A 23,377-nucleotide genomic window follows, 5' to 3' on the forward strand; every position below is an offset into this window, starting at 1 on the left:
TCGAGCCCCGCGTCGGGCTCTGTGCTGACAGCTCGGAGCCTGGAGCCTGCTTGGCATTCTGTGTCTCATTCTCTCTCTGCCCCTACCCCACTTGTGCTCTGTCTCTCTCTGTCTCTCAAAAATAAATAAATAAATAAATAAATAAATAAATAAATAAATAAATTTTTAAAAAGGGGAACATGAGTTTGGGAGCACCTGGGTGGCTCAGTCGGTTGAGCATCCGACTTCGGCTCGGGTCATGATCTCACGGTTCGTGGGCTTTGCACTGACAGCATGGAGCCTGCTTCAGATTCTGTCTCCCTCTCTTTCTGCCCCTCCTCCACTTGTGCTCTCTCTCTCCCTCTCTCTCTCTGTCTCTCTCTCTCTCAAAAATAAACATTTAAAAAATGTTTTTAAATAGGGGAAACATGAGTTTTTATTTGTACTTCTGTCATTTCCAGTGTTCTTAATTTTTTCAACGTTTTTTTTTTTATTTTTATTTTTGGGACAGAGAGAGACAGAGCATGAACGGGGGAGGGGCAGAGAGAGAGGGAGACACAGAATCGGAAACAGGCTCCAGGCTCCGAGCCATCAGCCCAGAGCCTGACGCGGGGCTCGAACTCACGGACCGCGAGATCGTGACCTGGCTGAAGTCGGACGCTTAACCGACTGCACCACCCAGGCGCCCCAGTGTTCTTCATTTTTTGTGTGTATAAGTAAGAGTGTCTCTTAGTATCGTAATCCTTCTGCCTGAAAACTTCCTCCATCATTTCTTGAAATACAGGTCTGCTGGCAATGATTTTTTTTTAATTTTAATTTGTTTAAAAAGCATCTTTGCTTTAGTTTTAAAAGATATTGTTGCTGAGCATTGAAGTCTGTCGAGGTTGACCCTTTCCCCCTTCAGTCCTTTAAAGATGTTGTTCCATCATCCTCTGACTCAAATAGTTTCAGAGGAGAGGTCAGCTGTCATTCGTGTCTGTGTACCTCTGGGTGTGGTATGTTTTTCTGTCTGCCTCCAAGGTTTCCTGTTTGGTGTTGAGCAGTCTGAATATGATATGTCTAGATGGAAGTTTGTTTGTTTGTTTGTTTGTTTGTTTTTAATGTTCATTTATTTTGAGGGAGTGAGATAGTGCGAGCAGGGGGAGGGGCAGAGAGGGAGGGAGACACAGAATCCGAAACAGGCTCCAGGCTCCGAGCCGTCAGCACAGAGCCTGATGCGGGGCTCTAACCCACGAACCGCGAGATCATGACCCGAGCCGAAGCTGGATGCTCAACCGACTGAGCCACCCAGACGCCCCTAGATGGAAGTTTCTTTGACTGTTTGTTTTTGGTATTTAATCTCATGGCTGTTTAACGGATATTTATTGTGAACTGGTAGGTCCCACTGCTACTCCATCACCAGTGTCCATACAGGGGCCGAGGACTTAGGGACACGTACCTGCCCTCCAGGAACTCTGCAGAAGGAAGACAAGATAGGGTGGTAACCGAGTCAGGAAGTGGAGCTGAGAAGCAGATGAGAGGAAGCTAAGCGGACTCACTGCTTTACATTCTGTGTGACTCTGTCCAATGCTCCTAACTAGGACTTTAAAACTGAAAATTGTTTTTTCCACGAGACTGGTCAGATCTGGGCTGAAACATGTCTCCAGGGACAATATGCAAACGTGCTGAGATGTTCTTCACCTGTTAATACAAGACTGGCCAGGGATTAAGGTCTAAGTCTTTTCTCCTTCCCAGCTGGAAGAGAAGACGGAGAAGAACTTGGGAGAACCAGGCTCTCCCGCCGACAGCAAAGGGGCCTTCAAGAAGGAGAGGGAGACGCACCAGAAGCTCCTCGCCGACAGTCATGGCCTGGTTATGGACCTGCGCTGGCAGATCCATCACAGCGAGAAGAACTGGAACCGGGAGAAGGTGGAGCTTCTCGACCGTCTAGACCGAGACCGGCAGGAGTGGGAGCGGCAGAAGAAGGAGCTCTTGTGGAGAATAGAACAGGTAAGGGAGCGCGAACAGGGAAGAGGGTACAGACAACTAAACTGACCTGGAAATCGGAGCACTTAGGGGAAAAAAATAGATCAGCCTACTGCGAGGTCCTTACTACATCAGGATGTTCCACGGGCTTCCAAAGGAAGAGGAAAAAAATAGCAGAATTTCTAGTGTGGGAGATCCAGACCGGGCCCTGCTAGTACACAGATCTCATCGCAAAGCTTGTGGGTAACTTCGTTGTATGTATACGTGTGGAAGGTCTGTGGTCAGGGCTTGGTGGGGGGGTGCATTTTAAAAGAAGTTAAAGACTGAACTTGAAAGATGAGGTTATTTCAGGTCTTATTAGGTGATTCCTGCAAGATGCAAACTACCTTTGAAGTTGGCCACTAAAGATGTGGTCACAGTCACTGCTCCAACTTGAATGGAATTGCTGTCCATTAGGAAAGAAATTGCTGAATCAAGTTGGAAATCAGGCTGTTTGCACCTGCTGTGGATCTTGCTGAGCTGTGATTAGGTAGGACCGTAGTCGGAGAGGGAGCTGGTAGTTCATTGCCTTCAGCTAAACAAATGATTCCAACACCCAGATGAATTCAGCGGGGGATGGGGAGTTGTTTTTCTACCTTCCAGATAATAGAAAATAAGTCTACATTGCGTCAGACTTAGGACGGTTTGCATAGTTGGGGTCATGCCTGAGTGATGCACAAATTAAATTTTCTCATTAAACTGATGAAGGCTTGGAATTCTTCCCTGGATGGAGTTTTACATAGCATATGTGTATTTGTTTATTTATTCCAGCCAGGCACACTTATAAATTTATGAAGCCTCAAGGAAACATATTAATCAATAGGAAACCAAGTTCAGGAAAAATAACATTACTCTATTACAAATACCCATACTGCTGGCATTTATGTGGGAGCCTTTTGAAAACTGTGCTCTATCATTCCAAGATGTGGTACCTGTGTTATGCAGGTGCAATGGCCAGGGTTAGTTTCTGTATACTGTCTGGGAGAGAGAGAAGGTGAACGAGCTAAAAAAAGAAAAAAAAAAAAGCCAGGAGCCCTTGGCTCAGAAAGCGTTGAGAAGAGGGGCACCTTGGTGGCTCAGTCAGTTGAGCACCTGACTTCGGCTCAGGTCATTATCTCATGGTTTGTGGGTTCAGCCCCCGAGTCGGGCTCTGTGCTGATAGCTCAGGGCCTGGAGCCTGCTACGGATTCTGTGTCTCCCTCTCTCTCTGTCCCTCCCCCACTTGCACTCTGTCTCTCTATATCTCAAAAATAAATAAAAATATTTTTAAAAAAATTTTTAAAAAGCATTGAGAAGAAAGCACAGTGCAGATAAAAAGGAGCAACAGTTCCTCCCAGATCTGATTACTCACACAACCGAGCCACCATACTGATATCTGATGTGGCTCCTTTCAAAATTCCCCAAATTCTATCAAAGGAAAGGTGACCACTTCCTGTTTGGCCTAGAAATGCATCGTTTGAGAAGAATCTTCTGCATTAAATCCCCTGTGCGCCTGTGCTCTGCTGAATGGATCAGCTGTTAGGTGGAAGTGGCAAGAGCAAAAATAGCATGTATTCTTGCAAAACGGTCATTGATTTATCACATCCAGCTTCAGCTAACCAGGATCTCCGTAACTCCAGGCACCTTGTTACCGGAGAGATTCCCTCTTGGCCTTCCCTCCAGGAGCACTCACTGTGTCCCACCTGTACCACAGTAAGGCCATCAGGATCCCTGCCATGGCCCCTCTGGGGTCCCCTTTGGCTGTGAGCTATGGGCTCCTTGGTCTTTGCATTGCTGCTTTTCAGAAGTCACACCCTGGCTATCATTTAAACAAGCTGTTAGGGTTTTACTTGGGGGAAGGAAGAATTCCTAGTGAGGGAAAATATAGTAAGACATCTGATGATATTGAGCTTTTGAAGAGTTCGTGACCAGAGAAGTGCAGGTGCCCCATTTTAAGAAACTGTATTTTGAAAGATAAAAGCGGGCATGTGCTTGCTGAACCCCATTTCCGACTCATGTCCGTATTCCGTGTCGGGACCGCAGCAGTCCTACCAAGCTGACAGCCTCAGAACTTCAGTCCTCAAGGTTAACATCTCTGAACGTAATGGATTCAAGACACATGGGTTCCAGGCAGTCATCTGTTCCTGAAATCTGTGTGGTGGCTCCCACCGGCTTTGTACAATGATCTCACTGCTGTTTTTAGAAGAGGATTTGTTGCCAGTGAATGATGCTTCAGATATGCGGTTGTGGCTTTCAAAAATAAATCTGGCCTTTTCCCACAAATAGTCAGCATTTTAAAAGACAATTTTATAAACCTTGGTACCCAATCCTGAAAATTAGATAAAGCAGTTATAGGTGTTCTCCGTAAAAGAGGAAAGTGACTGAAGTGTGTGTATGTGTGGAAATTTTGTTTATCATTCATTGAATTTTTAGCCCCGCATTCCATAGATAAACAAGAAATAGAAGTGAACATTCTTCATAACGTATGCTCTTGACATTTGACTACTTGGTGAGCCACGTAACCTTGACTGTGATCACCCTAACACAGTTGGTGAAGGAAGTGACACTAAATCCATTTTCCACTTTCAGAACACATGCTTCATACTCGTCCGGTGTCGTTAAATTCCGACATAATTTCTGTGCCACATGAGGCATTTTATATGATGGATGACTGTGGGAATGTGGTTAAGGTCATATAACACATATCATCTATCTTATCAACGTCTCTTGTCCCGGTCCAGATTTGACTGGGTGATAGTTAACTTTTATGGAGTCACACTACATTTCTCCTTAGAATTAAGTTCCCAGTTAACACGCAGATGATATAGGACCCGCCGCTGTACTAAAGACCTAAAGGAAGGACCCCGTGTCGTTCCGTTCTCCTTCCCCTAACTTCCTTAAATCAGCTGCTTCTACACCCTGAAAGGCCATTCTTTTAAAACCTGCTCACAAAGTGACCTTTTTTTTCCTTTGACCGTTTGGGTAAGGAGACACCTTTGAAGGTTTATTGTTTCCTGTATTACTTGAAATGCAAAGCTTTTCCGTTTTCTATTTGCACTAAAAGTTGTCCTGCTGCAGGATTCTAAGTACAGTAGGTGCTGATGGCTCGTTTGAAATGACTCTCCTAGGAAACCCGATCCTTTTAAGGACCCATTATTCTATTACAACACCCCAGAGGCATCTTACAGCAGATACCTCCAGCTAAACCCATTCCAGTTCATTTTTAGGAAACCTAACACTTCCCAGCTTTAGTATACATTGCTTCTGGCCGCCTGGGTTTATTTTTGAATTCCCACTTTGCTGAGTTAGAATGTGATGGTTCAGAGCTCTCCTCCTTAGTCATTCTTTCCTCCCCTTCACACACACCCGCGGAGCACATTTACAGCTTCGAGTGTGATTCTTGTGTTTTAATTCTCACCCAGAATAGCTTAGGGATGATCACGTGTTGAAACTCAATTGCGCTGACATGCGTTAGATGAATAAAAAAAAAGCTTTCCTTTTTTGTTGTTTTGTTTGTTTGTTTGTTTGTTTTTTGGTTTTGGGGTTTTTTTTTGTTTTTGGGTTTTGGGGTTTTTTTGTTTTTGTTTTTTGTGTTTAAAGAAAACGTTAGCATCTTTAAGAGAACTGAGAAGAATTGTGTCTTGGGGTTGAGAGCACAGGGGCGTAGCTGAAACCCAGAGCGATTGGCTTGTTCGCTAATTCAGCTGTGACCCGGCCTCAGACTCTTAACATTTAAGCTCTGGCTACTTGCATCTCCATCTTTCTCAGAAACTGAAGATAATCCACCGCCTCAGAAATTACTAAAAATGAGGAAGAGTCCCCTTGTCCCCATTCTCAAACGTTGACTTTGTTCCTGACGATGCAGAAGCCACACATACCTCCTGCTCATGGATGAAGGCTTCAGTGAGGACCCAGAGGTGTAGCTGGTGAAATGAGAGGTGTAGCTGTTAAAAAAAAAAAAAAAATTAATGCTTCCAAGGGAGTTTTGGAACTTCTTGGCACCCTACTTAAGGACTGGAAATCTTCCTTCTTTGGAAAATCCAAATGTCACTTTCGCCCTTCAGATAGTTTTCTTGTTCAGAACAGCAGCCAACGTGGTAAGAGCGTGTGAGCAGGTCACCCAGTAAAGACCCCGGTGGAGACATGTAGGTGGAAATATCCTCAGGCCTCAGTTACGCTTTCTCTACCTGTTTTGGAAGGAAGGCGGTGAGGAAAGCTCCAGAGAGTCCAGGGGGGAGCCGTCCATTAGGGCTTCTCCAGGGAGTGAGCACCATTTCTGCACACCATTTCTCTGCCTGTCACTGTGAGTTCACATTGACTCCCTTCCTAAATGGCTCCAGGTTGTTAGTTCTAATGCCGTAAATAGGCAAGACGTGTATCAGTGCACCCAGGCCTGAGCGAGGTCAGTGGTGGTCATCTTGCTGACAAGCATTGAGTTGCCCAATGGGCCTGGCCCCTGGTGGGCTCGCCTTTCTTGTGGCCCCTCCACAGCAGGAAGCCGTGCTGTCCCCATTTTACAGATGACGACACTGAGCTGAGGAAACCAGCAAGGCACAGGACAATGGCTCCAACTCAGACCTCCCTAACTCCAGGGGTTTCCGAGTTTCTCAAGTCAGGCAAAAAAAAAAAAAAAAAGGATGGCTCTAAAGTATGTGGCATATTTTTCTTGTTTTCAGTCAGATCCGATCTTTAATCGACTTTATAGCTAAGCTTTAACCCTCTCAAGCAAAGTGGAAGTTACTTTTGACACCCAGTGGTTACAACCCAGTTCGATCACTTAGGTTACATAGGGGACCCATCCTAAATGACAGTATTATAATTAGGAAACCTGCTGGTTAGGAAAATCAAATTCACCCTCAGAAATTTGCTGCCACTGATGGTTTTCCATTGAGTGTGCCTTAAGTTCTGAAGGTATAAAGGGAGTTCTAAATATGTCACTTAACAGTGTTCAATTTTTTAAATAAATGTATAATTTCCTGTGAGCAGTTCGCCAAGTTATATCCAGTACTCCAAGTTACACATAGGAATATATATATTCTCGTCAGAAGGAGTTGGCTTGTGTGTATAGTTAATGCAGATTTTCCAGTCCGGATAAAATTGTGATTTTTTTTTTAAATAAAAGCATCTGTAATGTCGTGTTACTTTTGGAATTAAGGTCAGACCTTTAAGAACATATATTTCTCATAGTCTTTCCAGTGGCCCCAAATGTAATTCCAAACTGGGGAGAAGCAGTGGTCTTAGGGAGAGCCACAGAGGGAAAGGTGAGGCTAACTGCTTTCATTTTTAAAACGCTCAAGTTGCAGAAAGAAAACAGCCCCCGGAGAAGTGGCAGCTTCCTCTGTGATCCAAAAGAAGGCAACATCCGCCCCTTTGCCCACCCGGGAAGCCCCCGTATGCCCCGCCCCTTGGGGATGTGGCCCTGCGCAGACACAGACTCTACCCCATTTGAAGACCGGCCGCTGTCCAAGCTGAAGGAATCGGACAGGTGTTCAGCACGGGAAAATCTCTACTTGGACGCCTTGTCCCTGGATGACGAGCCAGAGGAGCCTCCGGCCCGCGGGCCCCAGCGGGAGTTCAGGAACTGCCTCCCCCAGGTCGGCTTGGGATTTGGGGTCCGGTTAACTGCTGCAGGACCCCGGGGGGTTGTCAGGAAACCTGGCCGTGGGGTCTGCAGGCTCCAGGGCTTTGCACATCGCAGCCTCTGGGTTGAGTACACAGGAAACGTTCACAATACCAAGAGCTTGGCTTGGTGATCCTGACCCCAGGCTCCTAGCATGTGCTGTGTTCAGGTGCACTCTGCCACCGCGTCTCGGGTTTGAATGTGCAGGACTGTGTCTTCTGTGAATGAACAGTCTCCCACGTGAGCAGCTCCAGTGAAATACAGGAGGAGACAGTTCAATCTGGGAACTATAGGTCTTCAGCCTCTCTTTAAATCATAGCAGCCTTCTGATTCTAAACTTGCTGGTAGCAGTAAAATCTGTTCTAAAGAAAGCACTCGCGTTGGGAACTAGTGAGTGTCACTAAACAATGACATACTATAAATTCTTGCTCTGTGCAAAGGGGAAGAAAAATCCAACACTTAGAAGCCATGCGTCAATTAGATCAGCAAATCTATGAGGTAAGCACTGGGCTGAAATTTCCCCGGTGCAGCATCAGGTTTTTCTGGTTACCCCTTTTCAAAACCTAGGTTTTAAAACCGGGTTTGATTTTAGGAATTAGTACACGTGGGTCAGTTTAAGAGTTGCTGTACCTGTCATTGAACCTGTCCCAAACACTTAACAGACTTCAAAGAGTTCTCGTCAAGTAGTGTTGAAATGTGGGTCAGTTACACTTGAGTCAGGTGTCTGTGAGGTCAAGTACCTTCTCAGCGGTATGTAGCCAGGTGGCATGACATCACCAATATGCCACCCTGTTTGATCTATCAGCAACCCCCACAGTGCAGCCGCACAGCAGAGAGAAAGCAGACCAGGGTCGGGAGCCTGCCCTGTCCCAGCTCCAGAGTGACCGTGCCCCCACATTGATGGGTACAAAGTGGGAGTCGTTGTAAGTTCACCTCTCATTCCGAATGGCCACGCTCATAATCAAGAAAGTGCTCATGCCTAAGGAGGTTGCATCAACTTCTACAGTGAGGCTTAGCCCAAGGGACATCAGTCTCCTAACTTCCTCTCTTGGGGCCCGATCTTCCCTTCGCCCACCTCCTCCTCTCTCTCTCTCTCTCTCTCTCTCTCTCTCTCTCTCTCTATCTCACACACACACACACACACACACACACACACACACACACAAACACACACACATTCAAATGTATTCAGGTCATTACAAAAGCCAGCTTTGAAATTTACGTAGTTAGAAGTCCTTTGAGGAAGCGCAGAAGAGCCACTTCCTTCACGGTGAAGTTTAAAGCCAGTTTTTCTCACACACGCGGGCTCCTCCCTGGACTGCAGGAGCTCCAATCCCTCATCACCCTGTGGGTTCTGGTTTTATTGTCGTACCTCGAAGGGCTGGGGGGCAGTAGCTCTCCTGACCGAAATTGAGCACATCGAAGGTGCCTAGGCAGCCAGTATTAACTGATTCAGACGATCTTATTTCTTCTTTATAGGAAGAAGAGAATCACAAGGGAAATCTTCAAAGGTAAGTAAGCTTGATGAAAACAGTAGTTAGGCTACTGGAATGAAAACCTCTTGGTCTTAAAACTCTCTCTTGTCACTGCAGTCGTGATAACACGGTCTTCAAAATGACTTAAAGTAAGACTTCTGAATAACTAGTGGCTTTATTATTATTGATTTCATCAATATGGTTCTTTTCTATCATTCACCACGGAAAAGCCAGAGACATGCTGTACTTGTGTGGGCATTAGTGTCATGGTGAGAACGGTTACAGGTGTGTGTTGTGTATAGAAAGGAATGTTGTGTTCAGTGGGTTTGGAAAAGTCCACAGAAACCCCTCTCTTGTCATTTAGTCTGGAAAGCCTCCCTCTTGATGTGCTGTGAGACATTTTATATACCGTGCATTTAAAGCTCTCCCAGGAGGATTTATTAAGATACCTCCTGGCCGTTGGGGCGCCTGGGTGGCTCAGTTGGTTAAGCGTCCGACACTTGATCTCAGCTCAGGTCTTGATCTCAGGGTCATGAGTTCAGGCCCCTCATTACTGGGCTCTTTGCTGGGGGTGGAGCCTACTTAAAAAAAAGAAAAAAGAAAAAAGATATTTCCCAACAGTGAACTTTGAAGTAAATACAAAGTAAGTGATGTTGGTGACGTTAGTTATGATATGTTTTAGGTCATACAGGTGGTAGGATGTATCTGAAACAACACATCCAAGCAAAATTTGTTTATTTTTAAACATTAAAAATACACAACTGTGCGGAAAGTACAAAGATTTCCCGTACACAGCCCCCGCCCCCAGCCCCACATACGCTCTTTTTCTTTATAGATGAATACATGCTATTTCCACCACAGGAAACTTCTCCCCAGGGCAGTTCGCAGTTTCCAGATATCCTCATCCCTGGTTTTCCTGTAAACTTCGAGTCCATGAATTATTGCCTCCTTCGTATTTTGCCCTGTATCAGTTCATCCCAAACCATCCAAGACCACGGAGGTGCCTTTCTGTCCTTCAGGCTCTGTCTCATCCGGTCATTCTTGGACAGTCCAGGGCCGCATTCGAGAGTGAGAGCCTGGTTTCACATGCACTCCTGCCTCTCACTGGCTCTGTGCCTTGGGGTGCGTTAGGTAACTGCCTTGTGCCTCTGTTTCCTCATCTGTAAACAGGAGGTGTTTCAATTTCTTTACAGCTTAAATGTGTTACTACACGGAAAGCAATGCCTGGCACAGACTTAAGAGTCAACAAAGTTCAGCTACCTTCACAGAGCTCCTCCCTGCCCAGGAGCTCTTAGATTTTATCTTATTTTTTAAGTGTTTTTAAAAAAAATTTTTTAAGGTTTATTCATTTTTCAGAGAGGGAGAGAGCATGGGGTGGGGGGTAGGGACGGGGCGCAGAGAGAGAAGGAGACACGGAATCCCAAGCAGGCTCCAGGCTCTGAGCTGTCAGCACAGAGCCCAACACAGGGCTTAAACTCACAGACCGTGAGATCATGACCCGAGCTGAAGTCGGATGCTTAGCCAACTGAGCCACATAGGTGCCCCTAAAAGTTTTTTTTTTTTTTAGTCATCTCTACACCCAACATAGGGCTTGAACTCGTGACCCCGAGATTAAGAGTCACATGCTCTTCCTACTGAGCCAGCCAGGCTCCCCTATTATTTTATAGCTTAATTGCTGTTGTTAATTTCAAAAGTCATGCATACTTGAAAAAGTTAACCTTAAAATTAAAACTTAAATAGCACAGCACCAGAAATATTATTAAAACTTACACATCAATATGTCCGAGGTAAGAAAGTCCATGTGTCCTCCCCGTCCTCCCCCTTTTCCCTCTTGCTTCTAGCAGTTTCGTGTCTTCCCTCCATACTTTGTTCTGTGTGCCTTCACACACTGGCGTGTATTCCAGATGTGTTCTGGCTTTATATCTGCTTCACCTTGCCCTCTGCTAAGGCTGGTGTGGCCCCTTTCTCCAGCCATATCACCTCTGTTCCACGATATCCATCCAAACCCTTGAGGCACAAAGCCCCCACACAGGTGCCACTGACTTAACTCTGAGAGTAGTTCCTTTATGGGCAGAAATTGGGGGTTAGACAAGCCATGTCCGAGAAACGCAGAAAGGATTGGGGTTTCAGTGCCTATAGAGTACTTCCGGCCGGCAGTGAGAAGCGTTCTAAAGCTCATTATTAATTCAGCAGCTCCTTGACTTGACCGGAGGCAAGAAGAGGGAAGTCACACTTACCGGAAAGCTTAATACCCCTAGTGATAAATCAACCCATCCCCTCTTGTTTCTTTTTAGTTTCAATGCTAGTTATAGCCAGCTTTCTGTTATTCACAGGGCCATGGGAGAGTTTATAGATGATTTCTCACACACACAAAAAATACCACCCACTTTTGTGTCTAGTGAGAAATAACAAGGTAGAAGACCTACTGCTATCATTTGTAGCCTGCTCTTTTACCCCAGGGTGGCGACCCCAAGAGCATGTGACCCCAGGGTGAGGGCAAAGCCACCCAGAGCTTTACATGTTCTGTGGGCCAGTCCTTGTGGTACATAGACCCCAACTCTGACCTCACCATCATGCATGGATTTTGCAGTGGGGTGGCCCACGTACTCTCCACCTGGGACCCGTTGGGCAGCACCTGTTGTTAATTTCATGGTCTAGAACCCTAGGGATTTAAACTTCTGTTCGTGGTGTGCAGAGATGAGTATGTCCCATGAGAAAGTGGTCTAGCTGCAGAGGCAGTGAGTCTGCACACTTCTTCCCTCCCCTCTACCCCATCAGGAGGGATTTCCTACCAGGGGGTCCAGGCCTGAGCTGGCAGGCACAGCCAGTCCCAAGCCTCCTTCCTGGCCACCACTTCTTTGCCCTGGGGGGTGGGGGTAGGGGGTTGACAAGCTGCCTGAGCACTCTAGCAACCTCCTGTCTTAGCATTTTGGGATCCCCAGCACCTCATACAGGGCCTGTCCAGGCATACAGGTGGTGATCGGTAAATTCATACCAAATAGAAATATACAGAACGAAAGCACTGATATATTGAGGCATCTACATCCAAATCCACATCGATCAGGCCGCACTTATCCCAAACTGGCTGTTCCTTTAACTCACCTGTCTTTACCCTCCTGGCGTGTGTCTGTGTGTCCGAGGGAGTCTTCTTCTTGTCCAGGAATATGGGAGGGAGCAAGAACAAAAAGTAGGCTTGGCCCTAATGGAGGGAGCAGACGGGGAAGGGACAACTGAACCCTGTTGGTGGATTTGGACAGGACCAGATGGGATTTCTGTTTGAAGCGGTATTTGCAAATTATGTGCACATCTGTCCCACCTTCCACTTCCCTGCTTCCTTCCACATCTTCCGTTTGGCCTCTGCAGATTATGCTTGGTACAGTTGAGCCTTGAACAACACGGATTGAACTACACGGCTCCCCTTAGTTGTGGATTTTTTCCAGTAAAGACAGTATACTACTGTAAATGTATTTTCTCTTCCTCATGGTTTTCTTTTCTCTTTTTTTTAAGTTTATTTACTTTTGAGAGAAAGAGAGAGAGACAGAGGCGTGAGCGGGGGTGGGGCAGAGAGAGGGAAACACAGAATCTGAAGCTCCAGGCTCGGAGCTGCCAGCACAGAGCCCGATGCGGGCTCGAACTCACAGACCTGAGATCGTGACCTGAGCTGAAGTCAGACGCTTAACCGACTGAACCACCCAGGCGCCCCCTCATGGTTTTCTTAATACCATCTTCTCTTCTCTAGTTTCCTTTATTATAAGAATACAGCCTTTAATACATACACAAAATATGCGTTAATCGACTGTTTATCGAGAAGGCTTCCATTCGACAGTAGGCTATCAGTACTTAGGTTTTGGGAAAGTCCAAAGTTATATGTGGGATGTTGACTGCGTGAGGGCCGGATCCCCTAACCTCCGTGTTGTTGCAGGGTCCCCCGTGCTTCCCAAGAAGCACATCCAGTAGAGGATGAGGCCAGTGGGTGAGCAGGACTTGGGATTATAGCTCTGATGTTGTGGTGTCCACCCCCTGCCCGTATGCCATTAGCTGGTGTGGGATCAGGACGGGGCTGTGTTCCTGTCCTACCACGAGCACCTGCCACAATGCCTAGAATTCTGGAAACTCCTGGTAGGTTAGGAATTGAAGGCACTCATCAGCCAGGTTTCCCTCTTCCTGTGGAGCATCCACAGGCCAAAATGAAACCATTCCAAAGTGGCTTTGGAGCTTAGCTCTGACTTCCCCGGAGCCCAGCCTCCCACTTGTTCCCATAGTATTTGAGGGTCGCCTGTATTAAATTCTGACTAACACAAGGCTTCCGGAACAACTCCAGAGCCACGAAGAGTCCGTTAAACATCCGCAGGGGGCAGCTCAGGAGAGCAGCTAGAAGGAGTCCCAGTCGTTCGGGTGGTGGAGACTGACGCGCAACAGGCACCTGTCTGGTGGACAGGACGCGCGTGTCGCCTGTCGCGCGGGGTCAGGGGATGGCGGGTCAGCTGACGCCCTCTTCTCTCCCACTTTTCCCAGGGCTGTGTCCGTGTCCTCCATGTCCGAATTCCAGCGTCTGATGGACGTCTCTCCCTTCCTGCCGGAGAAGGGCCTGCCGGCTGCTGGCAGCAAGGAGGACGTCACCCCGCCCCTGTCTCCTGACGACCTGAAGTACATCGAGGAGTTCAACAGCAAGAGCTGGGACGAGAGGCCCCCGGAGCCCTGGGCAGACAGGACCGAGGGGGGGCGGGCAGGGGACGAGGCCGGCGCCGAGTCTTTCCCCGACTCCTCCTGGTACCTCACCACAAGCGTCACCATGACCACGGACACCATGACCAGCCCCGAGCACTGCCGGAAGCAGCCTCTGAGGAGCCACGTGTGCACCGAGCAGGCCGGGCTGCGGGTGCTGCATAGCCCACCTGCGGTCCGGAGGATGGACAGCATCGCGGTGGCAGGCGGCGAGGGCAAGGGCCGCTCGGAGCCCGAGGGCCCGTTTCCCACAAGCAGAGCCAGGGGGGGCACTGGAGACTCAAAGGGGGGCCCCTCAGAACATGTGCTTAGCAGGTGGCCTTGCGCCCCCTCCAGACACCCCCGAGACTACGTGGAGGGAGGGCTGCGCCCCCTCGAGAGTGCCCTCTGCGCCCCCCTGGGTTTTGCGTCCCCCCTGCACGGCCTACAGATGTCCAAGAACATGAGTGATGACATGAAGGAGGTGGCCTTCTCCGTCAGGAACGCCATATGCTCTGGTCCCCCCAAGCCTCCTCTCAAGGACATGGCCTGCCAGACCAACGGGTCCCGGACGACAGGGACACAGACCGTCCAGACCATCAACATCGGCCTGCAGACCGAAGCCCTGCGTGGCAGCGCCATCACCAGCAGCCCCCACAAGTGTCTCACGCCAAAGGCGGGGGGTGGTGCCACGCCCGCGTCTTCTCCTTCCCGCGGCCTTAGGAGCAGGCAGGTGGCCCCTGCCATCGAGAAGGTGCAGGCTAAGTTCGAACGCACATGCTGTTCCCCCAAGTACGGGTCTCCCAAGCTGCAGAGGAAGCCCCTCCCCAAAGCTGAGCAGCCAAATAGCAGGACCTCCCTGGGGCTGGCCCAGAAAGGGTGCAGCGGGTCAGCCTGGGCCCGCTCCACCACTACAAGGGAGAGCCCCGTGCACACCGCCATCAACGATGGCCTCTCCAGCCTCTTCAACATCATCGACCACAGCCCCGTGGTGCAGGACCCCTTCCAGAAGGGGACGCGGGCCGGCAGTCGGTCTCGCTCAGCAGAACCTCGGCCAGAGCTGGGCCCAGGCCAGGACACTGGCCCTGATTCCCGGGGACGGTCCCCGAGCCCCATCGGGGCTGGCTCAGAGACGTGGAGGGAGGACGGGGGAGAGGGCACGCCCTTGAGGCAGGACTTATCCGCTCCCCCTGGCTACACACTCACCGAGAACGTAGCCCGGATCCTCCACAAGAAGCTGTTGGAGCATGCCTTAAAGGAGGAGAGGAGACAGGCCCCCCACGGGCCCCCAGGTCTTAACAGTGACAGCCACATGGGAGACACGGTCAAAGCTGAACCAGGGTCCATCGAGGTAATGAGGCTGAGTATTCCAACCCTCGCCCTACTAGCTCTTCTGTTTAAATGTCAGGAAAACACATGTAAACCGGGGATTGTGCTAGGTCATCTGACTTCAAGAATCTTTGTCCATAACAGGCTCTTGTGAGCTCGCAAGATACAGAGTTTATGGGAGACTGGAATAGGCAGAAACACAGGCCCCGAGCCACTTCTAAAGAAAAGTTCTTATTATTGTCCTCAGCGATCTTCTGAGGACAGTAAAATGAACTTCTCTTAAAGACACAGCTCAGGGTTTGATTCAGGTTCTCTCGCCTGGTCTAAGTGATGGATGCTTATCTGTCCATCTGGGCTTTTCACGGGATGGAGCGGGAGGGGGGGGAGGGTTATAATTCGCCCTCTTTCTCTGTGAATTTGTGTCCTAGAAATGTGTGTGTGTGAAGTGTGTGCTCCATCCAGATCTTTAGCCACGGTAACACAAGAGGTGTGCCAGAGCGGGTGTGGTGGCGTGGATGCTAGAACGTCCTTCAGCAGGAACGTATGAGAATGTCTGGGTTCCAGTGCTGGCTTCAGTACAGAATAGCAGTCCTCTGTGTCCCCCCAAATTCCGTACCCTCTGCAACCATGAATCTCCCTAGCAGTAACCAGGTGAGACAGACAGATATGATCAAAATCCTGTCTTCAGACAATGTGATTGTTACTGTTCCCCTTTGCCTCACTTATTATCATCATGTTATATATGACCACACATAATGTCAGCTGTTACTATTACACGATTATTATTACATCTCCCTTAACACTCCCCAATCAGTCGACCTTGAATTTTGTTCTTTTTTAAAACATTTTTTTAATGTTTATTTATTTTTGAGAGAGACAGAGACAGAGCACAAGCATGGGAGGGGCAGAGAGAGGGGGAGACACAGAATCTGAAACAGGCTCCAGGCTCTGAGCTGTCAGCACAGAGCCCGACGCGGGGCTTGAACCCACAAACCGCGAGATCATGACCTGAGCTGAAGCCGGATACTTATCCTACTGAGCCACCCAGATGCCCCTGAGTTTTGTTCTTTTTTACTTAAGTTTATTTTATTTATTTTGAGAGAGAGAGTGTGTAGGGAGAGATGGCAGGAGAGGGGCAGAGGGAGAGAGAATCCCAAGCAGGCTTCACGCTCAGCGCAGAGCCCGACGTGGGGCGCAAACTCCCAAATTGTGAGATCATGACCTGAGCCAAAATCAAGAGTCAGACACTTACTGAGCCACCCAGGCACCCCTGAATTTTGTTCCGATGCATGTCCACATATAGTACGTCCATACCAAACCATGTTAAAAAAAAAAAACAACCCTCATTTCCGCCTCGTTTCCACTTCAAGAATGAGCAAAACAAAACAAAACCTGACGGTGATGTTGGGACTGGAAGGGTGAGGGTGCCAGCCTCATGCCGTGAGGAAGCACGTGCTCTCCACCCTCAGTGAGACACTGTTTGTTCGGCCAGTGAGCCCACGTGCAGACTTGAGGGTGAGGCTCACTCACCACCAGCCTGGATGGACGGACTCCACAGCATGGAATCCAGATACCCATACCCATTCTCCAAGCAAGGCAGCCCCTGCAGACGGCATGGGTCCGAGGGGAGAGAAATACGCTCCCTGGGCTACCCCACTGCTCTGCTGCCATAGCCCAGGCAGCCCTGGCTTCCCAGGCGAGGAGAAGGGGCAGGTGTATCTCCTGTATCGCCTACCGCCCCCCATTTCCCTCTGGGGGAGAAGGATGGTTCCCAGTCTAACCCACCAAGGAGTATTCAACCCAGAATGCAGAGTTTAAATCTGAGGTAGGTCAAACCATGTCAAATTGCCAGCGACCTACAGAAATGGCAATGTCTTTCATTCAACTTAATATTGATAGCATATCGGCCATGTTTCAAACATATGAGGCTCTGTGATAGTTGTTGTATTGGTAGTTGATAGTATTGACAAGAACAAATACCATGGTTGAGTGTTCTCGGGTGACAAATTGTGTCTGCTGCGGGCTTCTGTTAACCCCCATCCCTCCAGGGCCCTCAGGTAAGTGACTCTGACTCACTACTGCAGAGAGTTTATTTGTGGGAATGTCCTACCTTCTTAGGGCTCTGGAGGAATCAGTTGAAATTAGGCTCTGTCCCAGAGCATTAACTGGATATGTCTGCAGTGCCCAGTAATATTAGTAACTAGAAATTAATTTTTAAGAACCAAAAAGGGCTCTGAGTTGCAGTGAATGCTCCAAGACGTCTATGATAATAGAAGGACAACTGCTTCATGGGTAAATCACAGTTCTAAGGCATGAAAATGGTTTTATCAGCACAGAGTTATGCCCGCCCCTTGCCCCTCTGGTCGTATATAAAGTTCCCATTTAGATTTTCTTCTCCCTGGCTGAGCTTGCTGCAAACAGGTGATTGGCCAATGGGTAGGGAGCACAGCACATTTTCGGGGATTCAGAACCTGAGTGGAACACTCACTGGCAGAGATTAAATGTTTGCAGGCTCTTTTCCCTTTTCGGTTGGAATTTTGCGTGTTCTAGATTCCAGTGGAATTAGTCCTTGTCTGAATTGACTTACTGTATTCGGCCCATTGGAAACCCCTTTATGTAGTAAGTAGTTCTGGGCTTTCATTTCCAAATCACCAGGACTAATGCTGATTGCCAGCCTGCCCTGAGCGCCCCGCTCTGTGGACCCTTCCCTGAATGTTCCCTCAGACGCCTGCACAAGGGAGGGGGAGGATGTGGGCATCCCTGGCCGGAGGCATGATGGGAAATCTCCCTGTCTTTTCTTGCTTCCACCCCATGTCTCCGTTTTCCCTCTTTTTTTATTGATTTTTTAAACAATTTTTTTAATGTTGACTTGTCTTTTGGGAGAGAAGGAGAGACAGTCAGAGCGTGAGCAGGGGAGGGGCAAAAAGAGAGGGAGACACAGAATCCAAAGCAGGCTCCAGGCTCTAAGCTGTCAGCACAGAGTCTGACGTTAGAGCTGTTAGATCATGACCTGAGCCGAAGTCGGACACCCAACCCACTGAGCCACCCAGGCGCCTCTCTTTGTCCTCTTTTTCCCTTGAAGCCATGGCTCCAGTTCTACCTTGCAGAGAAGCATTCTCTGTGAAGGAAAAGAATAATCTGGAAATGCAGTGCTGTTCTTCCCTCCCGTGTCTAGTGGAACATACCAGAGGAAATCTTCAGTGTGAGCAGCGGTCACGTGATCACTGTGACTAAAACAAACAGCCGTTAATGCTCTGTTTCGAATACAGCAGTCATGTGATTTCTCTCTCTCGGCACACCGACGGGTGTCTGAAATGCAGAAGGGCAAATCAGGGAAGAGCAGAAAGGAGGGAGAGGTCTGTTGCTGTTCCATGGTGAGGGTCCCTCTGCGCTCTGGACCGACTAGACCCATGCAGAGCGAGACGTGCATAACCGGGCGTGCACCTGTCCGCTTCTGCAGCCCTCGCGTGTCTCCTCGTAGCCGTCCCTGGAACTGCCACTGGGCTTGTTGACTTGAAACCTTTACTGTTCTTCTTTTTTTAAAAAATACTTTCCAACCCACTTGCTTTTCTTTTCTTTTCTCTGTCTGTTCCGTCCAGAACCAAACTGTCTTACTAACTGCCCCCTGGGGACTCTAGCCCTGCCTGCCTCACGCCGTAAGTGCTTTCTACCTTCGCTGCACACCATCTGGAAAGGTCACTTGTGTAACTCGGGGTTGGTATCTGACACTCAGAAGCAAGGCCAGATCATGCCAGGTAGATCTTCCCTGTCCGTAGAGCCCACCGCCTGTGCTGGCCTGGCGTTCATCTTCAGGGTCAGACTTGCAGGCGTAGACCTTCCCATTTGCTCACGAGTGCCGACTGCTCACTGTGCAGGACGGTTACAGGGATGCTGCTGAGATTTCCGCTGTCCTGTGCAGTTTGCAGCCAGTATGCTTCCAGGGGTACAGGGATCCTGGCTGGAGAGGGCACTGTCTCCGTCACAGAGGCCTAGCCTGCGGGGGTCTGTGAGCCACGTATTTTCCCAGTCGGCCTGCATCTGCTCGCTGGTATTTTGCAGGCACACATACACCACCAGATGCCAAAACGAGGGGTGACCATAACGCAATGGGGCATTTCCCTGTTTTTCTACAACCACCTCAGAAGGAATAAATCCAAACGTATCTTGTCCTTCCAGGTGGTCACCGTAAGTGACATAGCAAGCGCTCAATTAATATTTGTCGGATGACTCAACAACAAAGCCATCACTTGCTCCAAAGTACAGTCTCACAGAGTTGCCTTCAGGGCCACTCGAGCGCTCGGACTGCTAAATCCAAAAGTGCAACTGGCCCCCTCAAAGACTAAAAGCATGCTCCAAAGATAAAAGGTCACATCGCCCGTGGCAGGGGCCTCCCTGAGAAGGACAGGATCGTTTGCTTGCATGTGCTGGCGTGTTACGAAAGACAAAGTTCATTCCCCTGAACTCGTGGTCACACGTTTCTTCCTGTAGGGGCTTGCAACCAGATGCTAGTGAAGAAGTCGTGTCACGCCGTCTAATAAAAAGCCCTCCAGGCAGCAGGGGTGTTGGAAGAACCCTATAGCAGCAGCCACACCAGGATTCAACACGTGTAACACACCCAACGCTGCCCCCATGTGTAACACACCCAACACACTCCTACCCATACACAGCACACGACGCTCCTGTATACAAGATGCCACACGACGCACATATACACAGCATACGTCCATACACGTACAACACACACATACACAATGTGCACGCATATACAGCAGTACAACACAACACACCTACACAACACGACGCCGCACATACAGCATACATACCCAATACGCTTAGACGCTAAACAACACACACAGTGCAAACAGTACACAACACACACTCCCACACCCAACTCTTACAATGCGGGGAGCAGAGACACCAAAAGACAAATCAGTGGCAGATCTCCCAAGCCATGCATCCCCCCCACCCCCACCCCCGTGCACAGGGCTGAGGTGAGGCGAGGACAGCTCACCCTGCCTAGTTTGCATTTCAGCTATTTCAGGCCGTTTCGTGGGCGAGGTCTTTCTGGTTGTCATGGCTCCCATCAGCACAGTGCTTTGCTAATCAAGGCTTCCCCATCCTGTCCTATAACACGTGCGGTCACAAAGAGGCAGGAAACGTCTAGGAGTGGTCTCCAAGGTTAACGCCATTTTCTGCCGAGCCCACAGGGAGGCAGGGACCACCTCACGCCATCGCTCTTCCAGAAGCACCAGGCCGGTGCTCCCCCTCCTCCTCACGTCGCCCATCCACATCGCCCACCAGTCTCTTCCCCACTGTCACTCCCCTGCTCCGCGGATTAACCTTCCTCATCCTGGCCTCTGCCCTTGCTTGTCGCATCTCTGTCACTCCTCCGACGCCTCTCCTGACCGGCTCTGAGAGTCTGTGTTCTCTGTCATTCTTCATCGCAGTGGTTTGCCATCTCAGCTTTTTCTTGTGTGAGTGTCACGGGGGCGGACGGGTTCCGCCCTGTGGGACTCTCTGTCTCTGCACACCGCCACCGCCTTTCCGTGCGCCAGCATGTTCCAAGTTTGGGCACCCGTGTCTCCTGTCCTGCAGACTAGGGACAAGTAGCTCCACGTTCGTTAACACCAGAAAAGGAAGAGCAGCCCTGGAGAAGAAGTGGTATAGGGGGTTCGCACCATGGTTGGGCGTGTCCTGCAGGATCTGTTCTCCGAGGGCGTAGGATGCCTGTGACAGAAGCACAAGCACGCTCTGATGCCACTTAAGTGCTGCAGCAAGGAACAGCCATTAGAGAAAACTAGACCGAAGTTAAAATTTCTGCCCGCAGCCTTTTTTGCCATGGGGGTTTGTTGAACCCACTGCCAGTCTATTGGGAATAAACACTAGCAGAGTTCACGTCGAGGTGAGCCTCGTTGTTAACATAGCTGGATAAATCATCTGTCTCTTCATGGGCCTCCAACAGACCAAAGCACAGGGAGGCTGGCCTCTTAGGGCCAGGTCACTGTGGCTAATAGATCATTCGGGGGGTCCAAAAGGATGGGGTCAGCTGGGTCAGGATATGACCAGGTGGCCTGTGGCTTTCCCCACCTTCCAGAGGCTCCAGCCCAATTCTGAAGATGCTGCGTAAACATACCCATCTCATGGCTTCGCCATATTTTGATCATAATTTGGTATGTTCCCATTACTGTGTCATTGATCATCCGTGTTGAACTTTTCACTTGCCATTTAAAGTTATTCTCTCCCAGCACACTAGAACATTTTGAAGTTACCCCTGGTCCGTTGCATTTAACCCGAGTCTGTTGAGAAGTGTGTGGGGAGAGTCGTCCCAGCAAGGCGTTGTCAGCCCGAGTAACCGTGTCTTTTTCTTTCTCGGCTTTGAAGGAACTACCTTGTTCCGCACTAGCTCCATCCCTAGAACCCTGCTTCTCCAGGCCCGAGAGACCAGCAAACCGTCGCCGTCCGTCCCGTTGGGCCTCACATTCCCCCACTGCCTCAGCGGCTCAGTCACCCGGAGACCCAGCCTCCTTGGAGGAGCTCGGAGAAGAGGAGCCGCCCGGGGAGAAGACATACCTGTGACGAGAGTGCAAGTTTGCATGGGTTATTGGGGACTGATTCCCCGCGATTTGCGTAACCACACCGTCGTCATCAACCAAGCTCCGCCCACAAGGAGAGATCCAGCTTTCCCAAGGTCAAAGAATGTTTCTTAAAACACACACAGCTGCTGAATGTCCAACCTGTGAACCTGAGATGTTTCTAGAACGAAACCGTAAACGTGCCTGTAATAACTTAATTTTTTTCATAGCTCAGAAAACTATTTTTGTCTCCATCTTTTTTACACACAGTATATTAAACAAACAAACAAAAAAAGCTAGGTAAGATATAAATAAATTTAAAAAATAAAAGTTTTAAAGGTGTACATTTTAAGAGATTCTGAACACCCTTGCTCTCAATACTGACTGCCTCTCTGTTAAATTTGCACTGTTATATTTCGGTTTGGTTTCTTTCCACGTTGAATTAGAGTGTTTTAAGTTAATATTGTTTTGTCAGTATTCTTGTTTTTTAAGAATTTTTGAAATGCTTCAGACTGTGTGATTCAGTGAACTTTTTGTAGTGAAAAAACCATGAAGCCAGTCGACGAGACAGATATCCTCTCTACAGGAGGGGGTACACGTCAGCATTTTTGCAAAGGTACAGAGTCCTCAGCTGGGCTTACCGAATTCGCTGTATAATCCACATACTCTACTCGACTTGCACGTCTTCGGGTTCGAAGCACTGGGGTGCATGTACATACACTGCTGTGTGGTCTCAACCATCGCGTGTGAGTCCTCTGTCCCACCGTAACACGTTGTGAATCCCTCATACTGTACTTTTATCGTTGTCCTCTTGCATTGAGACACAACGGCAGTGGCATTTTTAAATTATTGTTAAAGATGAACTGGCAGTATACGGTGTTTGCCCCAAATTTTCTTGTTTAAGGAAAAGCACTACGAAAAGGGTACCAAACTGGATCAAAGGATCGTGCCTCGGAGTCTGTGTGAGACAATGATGAAGTGCAAATAAAGCCTTTACAAGATGGCAGCCTGTTCCGGGACCTCGTGTTTCACATGCCCTCCATCCCTTCTTAAGGGCTCAAGCTGACAGTTTTCCGGAGCCAGGGGAAGGAGGGGGAGGGGAGGTCATGTAAAAAAGGCAACAGCGGCCAGCACATCTCCCTGGGGACACACGGCACGTGCGTGATACGCCGCATCTTCCCTGTTCCCCGTAAGAGTGCCCTGAGGTTGATGAAAGGCACCTTCGTTCTTGTTGAAAATATGGTGGCGGGTGTGAGGAAACTTACCCACAAGCCGGAAGGTGCCCAGCCTCTCTGCCTCTCCCCAACTTGAGAAAGCGGGCGTGGCGAATCACCAGGATGATGTTGCCTCATGAGATGTAGCCCAGCCTGTCAGTGTGCGACCCACTAGGGGTCTGCAAGGTGGTGATGCGATGCTTCCAAAGAGGGTAAGAACTACGTCAGGCCGAAGCTTCTGGCCTCGGTGTTCCGTTGACCCGGCAGTGCTGTTCTCTAGACTGGCCAACAGAGTAAGTTGTGTTCCCATGTGACCAAAGTTCCATCTTTAAGCTAAATATTTCCCCCCCCGAAAGGAAAATACCAACTGTTGGTGAGGACGTGGGGACGCTGGAACCCTGGTGCAGTATTGCTGGGGATACAGAATGGTGCAGCCACTGTGGAAAACGGCGGTTCCTGAAGTTCAGCAAGATGATCTACGATCCCGCAGTTGTGGCCGTA

General features: G+C 49.0%; 1 protein-coding gene across 12 annotated transcripts in view; it reads left to right on the forward strand.

Moving 5' to 3' along the window:
• The window catches only part of MTCL1 (microtubule crosslinking factor 1), a 130,270-nt gene extending 107,602 nt beyond the window's left edge, over nt 1-22,668 (forward strand). For 8 of the 12 annotated variants that reach the window (XM_058692684.1, XM_058692690.1, XM_058692691.1 and 5 more), the window contains 5 exons: nt 1,714-1,968; nt 7,260-7,556; nt 9,062-9,093; nt 13,573-15,112; nt 21,472-22,668. In XM_058692684.1, the coding sequence (XP_058548667.1) occupies nt 1,714-1,968; nt 7,260-7,556; nt 9,062-9,093; nt 13,573-15,112; nt 21,472-21,666 (2,319 nt within the window). In that variant the 3' untranslated portion in view covers nt 21,667-22,668. Of the gene's footprint in view, nt 1-1,713; nt 1,969-7,259; nt 7,557-9,061; nt 9,094-13,572; nt 15,113-18,689; nt 18,805-21,471 lie in introns of all 12 variants that reach the window. The other 4 variants (XM_058692689.1, XM_058692693.1, XM_058692694.1 and 1 more) reach the window with 2 other exon arrangements.
• Nucleotides 22,669-23,377: the final 709 nt, after the last annotated feature.

Source organism: Neofelis nebulosa, chromosome 11 (genome assembly GCF_028018385.1).
Source record: "Neofelis nebulosa isolate mNeoNeb1 chromosome 11, mNeoNeb1.pri, whole genome shotgun sequence".
Classification (NCBI taxonomy): Eukaryota; Metazoa; Chordata; class Mammalia; order Carnivora; family Felidae; genus Neofelis; species Neofelis nebulosa.